The sequence below is a fragment of the Streptopelia decaocto genome (assembly GCF_964273445.1).
Source record: "Streptopelia decaocto genome assembly, chromosome: 2".
NCBI lineage: Eukaryota > Metazoa > Chordata > Aves > Columbiformes > Columbidae > Streptopelia > Streptopelia decaocto.
The window spans coordinates 132739705-132756514 of NC_138655.1; the positions used below are offsets into that span (position 1 = coordinate 132739705).

General features: G+C 37.2%; 1 protein-coding gene across 2 annotated transcripts in view; it reads left to right on the forward strand.

Moving 5' to 3' along the window:
• Positions 1–16810, forward strand: part of CRPPA (CDP-L-ribitol pyrophosphorylase A) — a 127388-nt gene that overhangs the window by 61031 nt on the left and 49547 nt on the right. For both annotated transcript variants that reach the window (XM_082044159.1, XM_082044158.1), the window contains exons 7-9: positions 2386–2475; positions 3206–3298; positions 8195–8323. In XM_082044159.1, coding sequence (XP_081900285.1) covers positions 2386–2475; positions 3206–3298; positions 8195–8323 — 312 coding nt within the window. The remainder of the gene's footprint in view (positions 1–2385; positions 2476–3205; positions 3299–8194; positions 8324–16810) is intronic.

Genomic DNA, 16810 nt, shown 5'->3' on the forward strand with positions numbered 1-16810 from the left:
ACCTAGATGAGGTTACACAGGAAGGTGTCCAGGTGGGTTTTGAATGTCTCCAGGGTAGGAGACTCCACAACCTCCCTGGGCAGCCTGTTCCAGGGCTCTGTCACCCTCACTGAGAAGAAGTTTCTTCTCAAATTTAAGTGGAACCTTTTGTATTCCAGTTAGAACCCATTGCCCCTTGTCCTATCATTGGCTGTCACTGAGAAGAGCCTGGCTCCATCCTCGTGATGCTCACCCTTTATATATCTGTAAACATTAATAAGGTCACCCCTCAGTCTCCTCTTCTCCAAGCTAGAGACCCAGCTCCCTCAGCCTTTCCTCATAAGGGAGATGCTCCACTCCCTTCATCATTTAATAATTTCCTAATCATTGCGTTGTCTGTCTGCTGGATTGGTATTAAGTGTGACTTTTAAATTTTGAATTTAACCAACTTGTACAGTTTCCCACTGCCCAGGTATTATTGTTTCATTTCATTAAAGTAGATGTTGAATAAAGTTGGAAATTCAGCGTAGGACATCTGATAAGTAGAAAAACATTAAAGAAAGCATATTTATTATTCCTGTCTTTATGTTCTTAAAAGCTTACCATCTCTGCCTCTTTACACTACCTGAATATCAATTGCTACAATGACCAGAAGTTATTAAAAAAGTCCATATACTTTTTTCTATTTAAACACTGCAACATCATGTGACAAATGCTTTGTACTGAGGTGGTATTTTTAGGTAATTTTTGCTATCCCAAGTAGATGATAACTTTGATTAATATTAATTTTAGTTAAAAATACTTTTGCACAGGATAATAACATGCCAAATAGAATAAGAATTAATTTTAGTTAATTGATGTTGTGTTGACACTTCTTGTTGGGCAGCTGTGCTTACTTTTTCAAGAGGGAAATCTGATTTAATTTTTGCTGGATAATATAGCTGTAAAACAAAGGCTTAATGTACTGCTTTATCAAATTGTTCAAGTTAAATCAAAACTCTGATGCATGAAATTAATTTTTAAATGCTCAAGAATACATAAGCATCATGTATTGTAGTATCTCAAAAAAAAAAGTAGGCCTTCTCCCTTGAGTCATGTTCCATTTAACTTCTGAAAAGACTCTGGCATGTGATATGCTCCTGTTCATCTATGTATGTGCAAGGCTGTGAAGATACCGGGGGTTTCTAGTTTTATTTCTGCAGAAGTTCAAACAGAACAGCCCAGGAGTATTGCGCTTTTCAAGTGTTTTAAGTAATTCTTGCCTTCTGTGTTTGTTTTGTTTTATTTTTAAATCTCCTCGAAGTACTAAACATCAGCTATTTGGGGCTGCGTTATCACATTTTCAGCCCAAAATGTTTCTAAAGTCTTTAATGCATAAATATCAGCCTCTGGGTTTCAAACCACCTTCCTTTGCCAACAAGTTGGCTCCAGGAGTATTATAGAAAGAGACAAATACAGCTTTAGATAACAGCTCAAAGCCTTTTAAAATGTTGTATATGGTCCTTTTGTTGGGTTGTGGTTTAAGTGACATTTCGAGGGAACACAGAAGTGTCTTGGTTCTGTTTGCTGCTACATATAATATGTCTCCTGGGCAGAAATAAAGCTCATTTGAGCAATGGAACAGTGAGGTTTGCTGGTTTAATAGAAGCAACATGAAGATTTTTTTTTAACTTATTTTCAGCTTTTTTACTTTGTTTCGAATTGTTATCTTCTCTTAGGGAACAAATTCCCTCTCCACTGTCTGGTTTGGTGTTTTACTTAAGGCAATCCTGAAGAAGATAGTGTAGCAGAATCTACTTTTTATTTTAATTAGTATAAGATAATTTCTTAGCTGCTGTTACAGTTAAAATTTGCAAAGTAAGTATGTCTGTGATTAAGACAGTATTTTAAAGTATTCATTGAGGAAATGCTTTTCAGGAGAAATTCTAAATGAGTCTTGTCATATGCAGAATCTTAGAGAATACCTGTGCACCTGGTCCGTCATACACACTCCATTGATTTTGTTAGTTGCATGGAGACAATGTAAATGTGTATAGGAACATTATAGAGATTTTCTCAGAATTAGTGGTCTAAAATCATGAGATCATCTTGATCCTATGAACAGTGTTTTCATCTCTGACCACAGCTGAACATCCTCATCCTGCCCTGGGAGCAGCACTGGTGTCCAATAGTTCCAGAGTGACTTTTCCTGCCAGAACGGTTCAGCAAAAACTTGCAGAAAACTGCAGGGTGTTGGACTCTGTTTCACTGTCATGACCTGAAAAATTGTGTAATTTTCAGTAACAACTGCCAGTTTTAAAACATTTGAATGACCAAACTGCCATCATGGTGGAAACTTTAGCAGATAATTAAGGGTGAAGTCAAATTTGTGACATAGTAATATTGTTCTTTTTTTTTCCTAATCAGGTTGAATCTATATCAGTATCTCTAAGCAAAAACGATAGCCATCTGCAAAGCGTCATTTCAGGACAGTGCTATAATTTTGTTTGTATAAATGTAAGTAGAAAGGGTGCATGCTTTTCATTTTGCACTTAATCTTCTTAGTAATGGTAAATCATAATTACATATTTGAATAATAAGATTATTTCTATCCTGTTGGTGTATCCATTCTGATGTTTGGTGTTTCTGATGTGCACCAAACTCGACCTTCGTGATACTGTTTCATTCTTTCTTTCCTGGTTCTGCGCCTCGGTCAGTATGTTGTTAAACCAGCCATGAGTTCTTGAACAAGAGGGCTGCAACTGAAAGTAGTTTAAAATTTCCGTTCATAGATATTGTGTTGAAGTGAATTGTCTCAAGAAGAAGGATGTCATATGTGTAGTCATTTAACTGTGAATTTCTACCATGGTCTATATTAGTGTTTCCCATTTTGGACACATATGTGCCAGTTTTGTATTTCTGTATTTGAGTCCCTGGATGTGAACAAGAAGGTTTGAGCTGAATCATATCAGAGTCCAGTCAAGACCCTAAGAATGTTATTTCTATCTATCTATTTGGCTGTCTTTCTTTCTTAAGAGTAATATAATTAATCTTATTTTTTTAAAACAGCTATAACTTTACCAGACAAAAGCATTACAAATATATTAAAACCACCCAACCAAATAAAAACTCACAAAACAAAAAAAGTGGTGGATCTTTTTCTGGTAAATATCAGATTTTGGAATTCCTTTTTAATGAAATAATTGTTTGATGTTTGCAGTAATTATAAACATTTATTTTCATTTAGGATAAAAACCATGCTGTTCAAGAAACCCAGCAAGTAGTGGATATGTTGGAAAAATCAAGTATTCCTCTCTTATATCCAGTTGTCCTTATTTTGGTAGGTAACTCCTGTAAGTTACTGTAAAAAGCATCTAGTGAGACATTTTTAAATGTTAGACTAGTTTTAAACTATTTCAAGAGATGCTGATAGCTCTGAGTAAAATTGTAAATTTGAACTGTAAATTGGACTGTAAAGAGCATCCTTTGCACTTCAGCAAATGCACTGCATGCTGTCAGGAAATAAACCAACACTACCAAAAGACAATTTATTAGTTGTATATTTCTGTAAAAGACTCATTGTGGGCAGTCATGTTGAACTGTTAACTCCTGCTTTGCTGTTGTGCTCCATTTCTGCTGGGGATGCTGCAAATGATGGACTCTGCCTGAATGCTCACTTGAAGCAGAATTAAGTGGCTTTATTTTTTTCTATGCTGTGTGGTTTATTCAAAGTTTTAAAATTATTGTTTGCTTTTCTGGTCCAAGTATTAGAAATTAACTTTGAAGTACTTTACAATATAACTTTAAAAACATACTTTACTTATTGAGATGTTGTAAGACTGAAAAATCTATTCTGGCACGTGGCCAAAGTTTTAAAGTGTATTTTTGGATTAAATTCTTGTTATTTGAATATTGCTGCCAGACTAATGCAACAATTCATGTGGGCGACAGCTGAAGGTGTACATGACTTTTATTTTACTCAGACTGTTAAAAAGGAGAAAATATGAGTAGATTTGGAAAGTCTCCATGCTGTGTAACCAGCCCAAATTAATTCTGTCATTATTAATTCTGGCTCAATAGGTAGGGATCAGAAGTCTTGCGTGAAATGAGTGTCATTAATGCCACATGTCAGCAAGCAATGTGCCCCCGGACTATATTTATTATACCTTCCAGCAATAATGCAAGATAATATGTTGTGATTTTAAAATATAATACCATATATGAAGCTCCTGAAAAAGGAATAGATACGTATTTTATATGGGGCTTGAATAGTATCTGAAGAGTGTAGTCTAGTGATCTGGAGGTAAAGCTGAGCATTTATTTCTCAATTTTAGGCTTAATCTGAAATGTAAGTAATGAAATTTCATTACTGATCTAACAAATAAATGAGATATCATGAAGATCAAGTACTTTTCAAAATGAAAAAAGTTATATCCTTACCTATTGTTTGCTATTGTCTTGGAATAAGCTACTGTGATTCTATGAACATCAATATATAGCACTTTATTTCTAGGCCATCTTTTTTTCTTGACCCTATTTCTGAAGAGGTTCAGGATGGAGCTTTAATTTTACTGATAAATTATTTCTGCTTTTGATAATCACAGTAATGATACACCTCTATTTCTGTTGCGTATTTACAAAACTACTAGATATGCAGAATGCTCTTTTCTGGACTCAGAATGTTTTCATTAGCCCTTTATAAGGAATATGAAAAAAACCATTTCTTTCTGTTAAATTTTGGGGGTGTGCAGATAAAGTTAGAATTGTTAATCAACTACGTAATACTACAGTATTAAAAGCATTCTTATTTTGCGCCTGATTCATAGCTAATTTCTACCTTGGAGTTTGAATTTTGTGCTTTTTTGGTGTGACACATGGAATGTGAGAGCTTTGTTTTAATAACTGTAGCTATAAATATTCTGGACTTAATATTTCCTGAAAAGTAGGTATGAATGCAGATAACGTATACACAAGCTCACTCTGAAACTCAGGTTTTGCCACTAAGTTACGAGGTCTTGAAGTCGTCGTGGAATCCAGCACCATTTTTAATGGAAGTGTACTTGCGTGAGCAGCCTGGTGCATGAACAAATTATTTAGATGAACACCTTTTAAAATAGCCTCAGGAGAAAATAATAGTATTTAATCACTTCACTATACTCCAGATCCATCAGTTGTTCCTGACGACTACTTGAAATTTCCCAAAACTAAACAGTGGGAGAAAAGTCTTATAACTAGGTGGAAGAATTTGCTAACATCTAAAACACAGTCACTTGTATATTTATTGAAAGTATCTTAAAAAAAATTAAGTACCCTAAATATAAACAGGCACTTTGTGCTACACATTAAAATTTTATGGACTTACCACACTGTCTTTTAGAAATACAAGAAGGAAAAAATAGAAGGACTGGAAAGTATGTTTTAAATGACGAATTAACTAAACAAATCATTGTCTCATATTAATCACTGGGAACTATTTAAGTCCTTTAAAATTCTGATCCCAAAAACTCATCACAGATGGTATGGCTGGGGGACAGAGACTTCCTTCAGCAGTCATTAATTAAACTCAATGTTGGGTATCCTCTTCACTAAGGCTTATGAGTAGGATTCTCCTCAGCTTTATTCTTGGTTATATACTTCGTTTAACATAGAACCTGAATGCATTGTTAGTGACAAGTCCTGTAAGACCCTTCTGTTTTGATATAAAAGGCCACATTGATATTTTTCAGGCAAACGTGACTAAGAATTTTAAGCAATACAATGACATTTAAATGCATATGTTTTAGGTACTAGCTGTACAGGAAAAATTCTTTTCTACTCTCAAAGTTAATTTCTTCCTGGTAGCGAAGAATTGAAAGGATAAGTGAGGAAAGCAGCTGGTTCCATTCTAACCTCATAATCAGGAACAGTCCTATGTATACTTTTGTGTAATTGGAAAGTTCTTGTCTGTTCTTCGATTTCAGGACATGTGTAACATTTTCATAACAATCTGATAATTTAGAGAAGCAGTTTTATTTTTCCTTCTAATGTTCATCTTCTTTGGTTGTAAAAACGACAGGTGTTATTATTGTGCCAGATCGTTTATTTAACCAGCCTGGGGGGAATTGTCCCAGTAAAAGGATGAGCTTGCACTGGACATGATGACTTCTGTTCATATTCTCTCCTATAAATTGTCCAAATTTCAAAGACTGTCCTTTATCCTGGTGCCTGACTGGATTTTTTGGTGGCATCTGTAAGCTAGAGCAGCGACTACTGTATTTGGCCATAACAGAAAAGGGAAGATCAATGGTACGGGAGAAACTTCATGCCATTTTTTGTCTGCATCAAACCAGTATCCCTTCCAACTCTGCTAGAACCAGAAGAATCATATTCTCAAGGTGACATTACTTTTCTGAGTATCACGGAATAAGAGAAGGTCAGGGACTGGAAGGGACCTCAAAAGATCATCTAGTCCAACCCCCCTGCCGGAGCAGGAACACCTAGATGAGGTTACACAGGAAGGTGTCCAGGCAAGTTTTGAATGTCTCCAGAGTAGAAGACTCCACAACCCCCCTGGGCAGCCTGTTCCAGAGCTCTGTCACCCTTACTGAGTAGATGTTTCTTCTCAAATTTAAGTGGAACCTTTTGTGTTCCAGTTTGTACCCATTGCCCCTTGTCCTATCATTGGTTGTCACCGAGAAGAGCCTGGCTCCATCCTCGTGGCACTTACCCTTTATATATTTGTAAACATTAATGAGGTCACCCCTCAGTCTCCTCTTCTCCAAGCTAAAGACACCCAGCTCCCTCAGCCTTTCCTCATAAGGGAGTAATATGTGTTCACATTTATAGATGCAAGTGTCTAAATGAATAGGTGTGATTTTTATTTGGTTGTTATTACTTAAGATTATTAAGAAAGAAATATTCATACTTCAACTCTAGTTGCCAATGTTTGCATTTTGGTAAAAAGTAAGTGTGAGGAAAATCTCTTTAATGTTGCGCAACAGCATAATAGCAAACAGGTGCTAGGTCACTCTCTCTTGAAATAACAGACTTTAACATTTCTTGTAAATAGCAGTAAATAAGCAGTACATAGTCTTGTTTTCAGTAAAAAATAACAAAATAATGAGTGTTTGAAAATTAATCTCTGTCTGTGTAATAGGAGACAATAGCCTTGTCGCTCGTGAATATACACTTAGAATGTAAAGAGCTTTTTAAAAAGTGTTGCAGGGAAAAATGAGTAAAAGCCTATTATCTGTCAGGATAAACTAAACTTAAGGAACAAAGGGAGCTTGAAGTAATTTTCCCATAAAAGATCTCTAGGGCTACCTCTATACTTCTGTCTCTCTTATAGATTCAGTACTTCTAGGTAAGTACTTATGGATAAGTCTTATATAGATGGAATCATTCAGCCAGAAAAATATTTTCTGTTTCTTCTAAGGGAAAGGTATTTCTGCTATTAATGGATGCTTAAACTTTATACATACAAAGCATCATTCTTAATTTTGATTTCTACAGTTAATAGAAACTTTGTGAGGTAAACTAATTGAACCGTGGGTACATGTAAGCCTTGAGAAAGGGTTCAGGGAGCCCTGAGCTGGTTGATACCTCCCTGGAGATACCAGCTCAGGTCCTGGAAGACCCACCATGTTTGTGCAGCATCCCTGCTGGGTAGAAGACCTGCCTTTCCATGCCCAAGAGTGCAGGACAGTCTGATCCCCTACCTTCTGTTGAACTCATTTCTGCTTTTGAAATGTGACGTGTTATCTTGAATTTAATCCAATTTAGGCAACTGATATGCGGTATTGAAAAGGTGGTAGATTCAAAATAAATCTTTAAAGAATGTAGTTCCAGTCTGAAAACCTTTAAGATGCTGAAGAAAATACTTCTATCTCTCTAGTGTCCTGATAGTAACAAAAAAAAAAATCTGTGAAAGCTAGATTAGATCTTAGAAAAGAATGTTGTTTGTTTCCTGATTTAATTAAATATCTGTAATACGCAGTTAGAACATCATGTTCTGATGTGTTCTGGCATATTGGTTTCACTGTGCTTTGAATAGAAATATTTTTGTGTCATTAAATACATAGGTGGTGTAATTCAATAGTAACAGAAGCTAAATACAAAAAACCTTCATTAGCCTGTAATTTTACATGTTCTTAACACATAAAAATGAGATATTAAAAACTAGCAGTCTAAAATCACACACCTTGAAAAAATGTTGTTTTGTTTTGGTGGTTTTTTTTCCATATTTGTTCCTTTACAGGTGCTCTTGGATATTTCAGAAAATATTTCTTTCAGCATTGGGATGGAAGAACTAAGTAGGATCAAGAAATTTGCAAGGGAAGTGAAAAATGAAAATATTTTGGTTTATGGTCTCCTTATCCAGTATAAGGTATGTAATTCTCTTTCTATATGCAAATTATCTACTTTTGTGATTTATGTGATTCATGATAGAATCTTCATTTAAAACAAAATCAAAGGGAAATATTACATGAAAAACATTTATTGGGAAGATTCTTGCCTATTCTTGTTCAAAATTCAGAAGAGCCTCTAGTTATAGGCAAAAATGCAAGCATTTTGATTAGAGAGGAATAAATGGTAAAGATTTTTTAGAAGCATGTGAAAATGTCAGGCTCCCCCCCCCTTTTTTTTTCTGTTTTGAAACTTGCTTTTTACAGCATTAAAAAGTAAAAAATAGTACATTTGATCAGTGAATTTTACATTCCCCATCAAAACGGTGTTTGGTACTCAGGTTACAGAAAGGGCATGGCATATAGGTGATGAAACAAACAGCATCCATGTCTGCAATAGCAGAAAATGGCCTCAGCTGGAGACGAAAAGGGTTAGCACTCCAGCATCCTTTGTACTCGCAAAATCTAGCTGTTATAGCGCTGTGTTTTGGACTTAGAATGCGAAGAATGTTGATAACACACCAATGTTTTGTTTGTTGCTAAGCAATGTTTATACCAAGTCACAAACTTTTGAGGCAGAAGGCAGGAGATGCACAAGCTGGGAGGAGGCACAGCCAGGACTGCTGACCCAGGCTGGCCAAAGAGATATTCCATACAATATGACATCATGCTCAATATATAAGCTGAGGAAAGAAGAAGGAAGGGGGCATTTGGAGTTATGGCATTTGTCTTCCCAAGTAACCATTATGCATGGTGGTATACAACTGTTTAGTGTCTTTTTTCTGGTACTATCAAACTCCACTTTTCCAGGGTGAATTCTGGCTTTCTTTGGTAAAAATAATTTGAATTACTCTTGAAACATAAGTTGAAGAAGTCACACTAGCACGTTATCGGGGTAAAAATTAACATTGCAAATATTGCTTTGGTATAAATAATATTTTTCCTTGTAAACATCATTGGTTGTTTTTTATGATTTTTATATGACAGTGGATCAAATGTACATATGTTGATAACAATAGTTAATAACCATATCTGGAAAAAAGGAAAAACTTTTATAATCTGCAGAGGATTTTTGTGAACATGGCACCAAAACATTTTGTCACTAACAGACATGTAAAACAACAATATGAGATCCTTGGTGTTAAGAGAACTGCACCAGAACATTGCCTTCAATTTTTTCAAATGAAAAGCTCGAATGCTTATGGAGGGTCACTGCAGACAGAAAGTCATCATTCATTAGCATGGAAAAAGTATTATATAGAGTAAAACACTTTGCAAAATAAGTAAATGACTTCTAGCTATCTTGTTTTAAAATGGCTTTAAAACAAGTCCTGCTCACAAAGGTGGGGATACAGTCCTGAGTTGCTAATTGTCCCTATTTCGATAGATTACTATCAAATAGGTTATACAGATTTTGTGCGTATATATGTGATATATCTATCCAGTTTTCTTTTGATTGCAAATCTACAAAACATAATTGTTTCTAGGTGAGGACCTACAGAAAGACTTGATGTATGAATGTAGAAATGACATAACCCAAACTTTATTGCTGGTCTGGGGAGAGTGAGAGGGGGGCACTGTGAACAAAAGCATTTGTGAGGTGAAAAGATGTCTTTAAAACTTTACCTTTATTTATTTATTTAATTATTTTTAAATTCCAAAGCATGATTTGAGACTCACCAAGGTATTTTACTTTTAGCACAACCCATTAGCTAGTAGATGGATCCATAGGTGAATTCCACGCTTGAGGATGGAAAGGTGAATCTCACACAGGCACGATGCGGGGGTCCAGAGGAAGCGGAAACACAAAAAGCACCTGCTGCTGTAGTTTAGGATACTCAGCCTGTTGCGGCAATAATGTCTGTCAGTAGTGAGTTTCCAGAAGTCCCTGAAAGCTATAGTTTATTTCAGGAAAAGTGATGACAGATTACTTCACAGAGCTTTCCTCTATCTGACAGATTATATCATCACTACCAGACATGCACAGTTGATATACACAATTTTACTAATTCAAAAACAGGGATAAAATGTAAGGGATGAAGAATTCATTGAGACACATGACCATAGTAATACTGAGATGAAATTATTTTATGTCTATAAGGGTAATATGATTAAGTAGGTGTGATGATACGTTGATATAAAAGAACATGAGGGGACTCTTTAAGATTCTGTGTTAGAAAAGTACATTTGTTGAAATATTTTTGAGAGTGTGTGGATCAATGCAGGCATGTTGCAAGAAGAACCAGAGGCCAGGAATGCATTTGCAAAGAGCAAGTTTTCTTTTAGTCACCTCTCTACTGGGGGATCTCTGAAATAGAACCTAAGCTCCCATGCAGAGGTAACACAAGCAGGGACGCAGGCACTGGTCAGTTCAGCCCTGTTGAGAAGATCACTGGGCCTGCTGAGCTCGCCTGCATTTCAAGGCTTCAGGCAGGCGCAGCCTCCTGCTCTTTCTCAGAACGAAGCAGGACTCTCAGACATAGTGATAAGGTGCCTAGAGTTTCTCACAGGCCTGTGTTATCTAACAGAGGTTCTACTCGTCAAGCACGCGAGGTCAGTAAAACAATTAGTGTGATGTATGCACTTTTTCTACACCACAGCTGCAAGTCACTTGAGCGTATTTACATTTAACCTCCTTGCCATTCTTGTGCAAGTTCCCATACAGAGAGATATAACTTTTTAATGTTTTGGAAATGGAAGTGAAATGCTTTTGGAACCTTGGAGTACATTTTTGACAGTACTGGAGGGTATATGAAGGCTTAAAAAAATATGTCTTCATTTTCAATTTATAAATGCAGTGTTTATTTGGTATTTAGAAAAAAAAGATATCAAGTACTTCTATAAATATTTGATACTCAAAGAAGCTAATCAAGGAAATTAAAGGAAAAGTCTTTGGTATTTTTTATAAATGACCTGCTTTGTACCTTCCATTTGCTCGAAATGAGTTCATGGTCACAGCTTGTACGCAGTTATTTCTCTTATAAACATCATGCATGGGATACAAAATTACTGATATTGATACAAAGATTGGATCAGCTTCACAACAGCTCTAGTTTGCATCCTGAAAATATTGTTGATTTGAGTTTCATTTATCAAAATATTTTTAAAGACAGTTCTTTTCTAAAACAATTCCACATGTTAGAAATGGTTTACATATTCCAAACAAAGAGGGTAAAACAGTATTCAGTAAGTTCCAGAGTCTGAACCTTGGAGTTAATTTTTGAGGGTTTTTCAGATGATTTGAAGGAAATAGTTGATAAGCAAAGTGAATTAAAAATAAGGAGAAAAATCAGTTTTTTTAATGGGAGATGTAACTGGCATATGTTGATGACAATGTTAGCAAAATGGCAGCTGTTTCGATTTAATGAGTACTTTACCTTGAAAATAGCAATGACTGGTGTGCTCTTATTATATATTAGGACAAGAAATTTTTTTAATAGTAGTTAGTCTAGTAGAGTGCAGTGCAAAACAGCCCATTGTGATATTGGGGGAAAAGCTATAAAAAGAAGCAAAGGCATGCTGACAGAAACAAAGTTTAACTTAAAAGAGGTATTAATAACTGCTAAGAAGCCAAAAAATACTGAAGGTAATGTCAAGACCTTGCATACATACAGGGCTGGAAATATATTAATCTCAAAAGCATTGGTTTATGTCATTCAAACTACACGATTTGGGAGGGGACCTCAGTTGCATGCAGTAGTTATTTGTTGATCTGTGCTCTGAGCAATGGAATAATACTGAACTTTTCCTTGATCTCACAAACACTTGTATTCTCTTTAAACATATTCTGGGTAGTTAATGGTTTTATACTTAAATATGACAGTAATGTTTTTATTAAATACTAATTTGTCTATTTACTACTATTATCCCTTTTAAAATAAGAATGTCATATGACTGAATTAAAAACAAAAAAAAATAGTCAACAGACATAAAAAGAAAATATAAGCAGCGTTTTCTAATATGGGAGCAAATTCAGAAGCTTGTAAAGGTCACAATAATAAAATCTTGCTCTAGAAGTTTCAGTAATAACTTTGCTACTTTTAACAGAGAATAAAAAAGAACAGTTACGCAAAATTAAGCATGCATGGATGGACACAGGAAGCCAACGAAAGCTTTAAGATATGAAAGTAATGCTGATATATTTGGTTATAGGACTATATTAATTTCAGCTAATCCCACTTCAGAGAAGCAGTGACAGAATTTTGGGTCCCAACAGAAGTGTGTGCCCAGGCTCGCTGTGGGGTAAGGTGGCCCCAGGTACTTTTGCATCCGAAATGGCTATTTGATTAAGAAACTACACTGAAAACCAGAAGAATCACAATCCATACACCAAAAAAAAAGACAAAAGATGCAATAGAATAATTGTTATGGAGCTGCTTGAAACTAAAAGCAAAATGAAGTGTGGGTGATTTCTTATGCAAAGACACTGGACATTTATTGAATGACCCCCCAACACTGGACAATTCTTTAAGAATTTTTGAAGACGAGAGGCCCATCTACAGCATGCTTGATGGCTTAAGAAATACTTAGAGTGCTAGAAGTGTTTTCTCTCTGGTTTGGTAAATCAAAAAGGTGAATGTTTATGGTTTCTTTTTCTTGAAAGATTCCTTAAAAATAGTATTATGTGCAGACATTAAGGCAGTGGTCCTCAAAACAGGGATCACAGCCCCAAATGGGATCATCCAAGTGGCAAAGCAGAATATGGTTTGGCAACCAGTAGTGAGATGGTGAGACTGAAGGGCAGATGAACTAAAATCACAAACTAAAACTTTGACAACTTGTTGGAAATAAATGAGCCATGCCCTGCATGACCCCTGCATGCTTCTTTGTTCATTTAATAATCAGCACAGAATTGGTCCAATGATTGCAGTCTGATTAGAATGATTGGGATGCTGTCTGGAGACCTCTCTCCTCTCAAGATGACACCTTTTTAATTTCAGCTGCAATGACATAATAGATTGTAATGAATCTGAAAATGTACATCTATTCATAGAAGTACTTAAGGCCAAGTAATTACTGTTTGGTATTTTCAAGAGCCAGAAACTCAACTTTTAAGTAGCATGATCCTATGGACTATTCACTCTTTCATGAAGGAAAATTGGGCAATTGAGTGATGAGCCAGAGTGATCTCACTTGCACAGAGCGTGGGACAAGAGAGGGAAACCAAATCCGCTTTGAAACTTTCTGTGTGAGTAACCTCATACAAATCAGCATCTGTAAGCTTATTAATACAAACACCTAGCAAGTCATTCACCAAAAAAACCCAGTGATTTATATTTAAGGAGGCTGTACATTAATTATCCTTAATTATTACTGCTGTCTGCAATCAGTCATGGCTGCATATTTTGCAATGGGTAGTACTGTTATGATGAAAAAGGTTTACAACACTGACTTCTAAAATAAAACTACAAGTAACTCATGATAGAATTTTCAGTGAATAAAAGATGCAGAACTGGGGACTCATAACTTGATTCTCAGGAAATCAATCATAAAACTATCCCTTTCCCTTGGGAATGGCTCACACAAAAGTAGTAAGATTGCTCATAAAGAACAATAGGCTGAATGGGCCATATCGCTTTTTAATGTCCTCAAAAGATCACAGTATCACAGTATCACAGTATGTTTGGGATTGGAAGGGACCTCAAAAGATCATCTAGTCCAATCCCCCTGCTGGAGCAGGAACGCCTAGGTGAGGTCGCACAGGAACATGTCCAGGTGGGTTTTGAATGTCTCCAGCGAAGGAGACTCCATAACCTCCCTGGGCAGCCTGTTCCAGTGTCTGTTCCCCTCACTGAGAAGAAGTTTTTTCTCAAATTTAATTGGAACCTCTTGTGTTCCAGCTTGATCCCATTACCCCTTGTCCTATCATTGTTTGCCACCGAGAAGAGCCTGGCTCCATCCTCGTGGCACTCACCCTTTATATATTTATAAACATTAATAAGGTCACCCCTCAGTCTCCTCTTCTCCAAACTAAAGAGACCCAGCTCCCTCAGCCTTTCCTCATAAGGGAGATGCTCCACTCCCTTAATCATCTTTGTTGCCCACACTGGACTCTCTCCAGCAGTTCCCTGTCCTTCTTGAACTGAGGGGCCCAGAACTGGACACAATATTCCAGATGTGGTCTCACCAGGGCGGAGTAGAGGGGAAGGAGGACCTCTCTCGATCTACTAACCACCCGCCTTCTAATACACCCCAGGATGCCATTGGCCTTCCTGGCCACAAGGGCACAGTGCTGGCTCATGGTCATCCTGCTGTCCACCAGGACCCCCAGGTCCCTTTCCCCTACACTGCTCTCTAATATGGAATTTCCTAACCTATACTGGAACCTGGGGTTGTTCCTGCCCAGATGCAGGACTCTACACTTTCCCTTGTTAAATTTCATCAGGTTATTCCCCGCCCAACTCTCCAGCCTGTCCAGGTCCTGCTGGATGGCAGCACAGCCTTCTGGTGTGTCAGCCACTCCTCCCAGCTTTGTGTCATCAGCAAACTTGCCGATAGTACACTCAATTCCCTCGTCCAAATTGTTAATGAATATATTGAATAATATTGGCCTCCTACAACAGGATTACAGCATTGGTGGATAAGGGAAGTGCAACTGACATCATCTATGGGGACTTGTGCAAAGCATTTGATACTGTCGTGCACAACATCCTTGTCTCTAAATTGAAGAGCCATGGATTCGACAGATGGGCCACTCAGTGGATAAGGAGTTGGCTGGATGGTTGCACTCAAAGAGTTGTCATCAATGGCTTGATGTTCAAGTGCAGACCAGTGATGAATGGTGTTCTGCAGGGGTCAGTATTGCATCCAGCGCTGTTTAACATCTTCGTCAGCAACATGGACAGCAGAACTGAGTGCACCTTCATCAAGTTTGCCAATGACACTAAGCTGTGTGGTGCAGTCGACATGCTTGAGGGAAGGGATGCCAGATGCCATCCAGAGGGACCCTGACAGGCTTGAAAAGTGGGCTGAGGTGAATCTCATGAAGTTCAACGAGGCCAAGTGCAAGGTCCTGCACATGGGTCAGGACAATCCCAAGCACAAATACAGGCTGGGTGGAGAATGGATTGAGAGCAACCCTGAGGAGAATGACTTGGGAGTGTTGGTTGATGCAAAGCTCAACAGGAGCCAGCAACGTGCACTTGCAGCCCAGAAAGCCAACAATATCCTGGCCTGCATGAAAAGAAGTGTAATCAGCAAGCCGAGGGAGGTGATTCTCCCCCTCTACTCAAGTCTGGTGAGACCCTACCTTGAGTACTGCGTTCAGCTCTGGGAGCCCCAACATAAGAAGGACATGGACCTGTTGGAGGAAGTCCAGAGAAGGGTCATGAAGGTGATCAGATGGCTGGAATGCCTCTCCTATGAAGACAGGCTGAAAGAGTTGGGGTTGTTCAGTGTAAGAAGAGAGAGCTCTGAGGAGACCTTTTTGTGACCTTGTAGTACCTAAAAGGGGCCAACAAGAAACTGGAGAGGGATGTTTTACAAGGGCATGTATTGATAGGACAAGGGGTAATGGCTTTAAACTAAAAGAGGGTAGATTTAGATTAGATATAAGGAAGAAATTCTTCACCATGAGTGTGGTGAGGCACTGGAATAGGCTGCCCAGAGAAGTTGTGGATGCCCTATCTCCCTGAAATTGTTCAAGGCCAGGTTGGATGGGGCTTTGAGCAACGTGGTCTAGTGGAAGGTGTCTCTGCCCATGGCAGGGAGGTTGGAACAATGTGATCTTCAAGGTCCCTTCCAACCCAAACCATTCTCTGATTCTTTGATAACGTTATGACCCATTGTGATAGTTTTGTCTTTGATTTGTTTTGAAATTTCCAACAGCTCGTCATTCATTCATGTACTTTACTGTGTAAATGTGTGCAAATCTTAACAGGCTTTGTTCAAAAGTATGTGATCAAAAACATTGGTCCATCTGGTTGATTTGATCATCAGAATTTTTTGTCTGTCAGACTTGCTCACATGAAAGCACATTTACAGGAACTTCTGAAAATAGCACAGTTTTAAAATAGAGATTTAGTCATACTGTTTGTAACAACTGCCTGTTAGCACAACATGTTTCTATAATTTTTACATGTTAGTATCAAGATTGTTGGAGAGTTCTCTTAAGTTTCCTGTCAATGAAGTATTTATATTACTTAACTGCAGAAAATCTGTTATAAATTTAATGTTTGAAAGCTAGAAAGCTCAGTAATTCCAAAGTAGTACTTCTATGTGTGAATATTTTTTCTACTATGTAATACATAGAGAAATAATAAACTGGCTATGTGGCTCTTTATTTTGAACTGAAATCTGTTTGACCAAACCAGCCGTCTGCATCTGATTTGCACCATTCAAAGCATGTCAAGAAACTTAAAAAGGTCACGTCTCTGGAACATTAGTCAATTAAGAAATATATTAATTCAAAGTTTACCAAAATGTTGGTTAAGCTTTGGGCTTTAAGTCAGGAAAGATCATAAACAGCT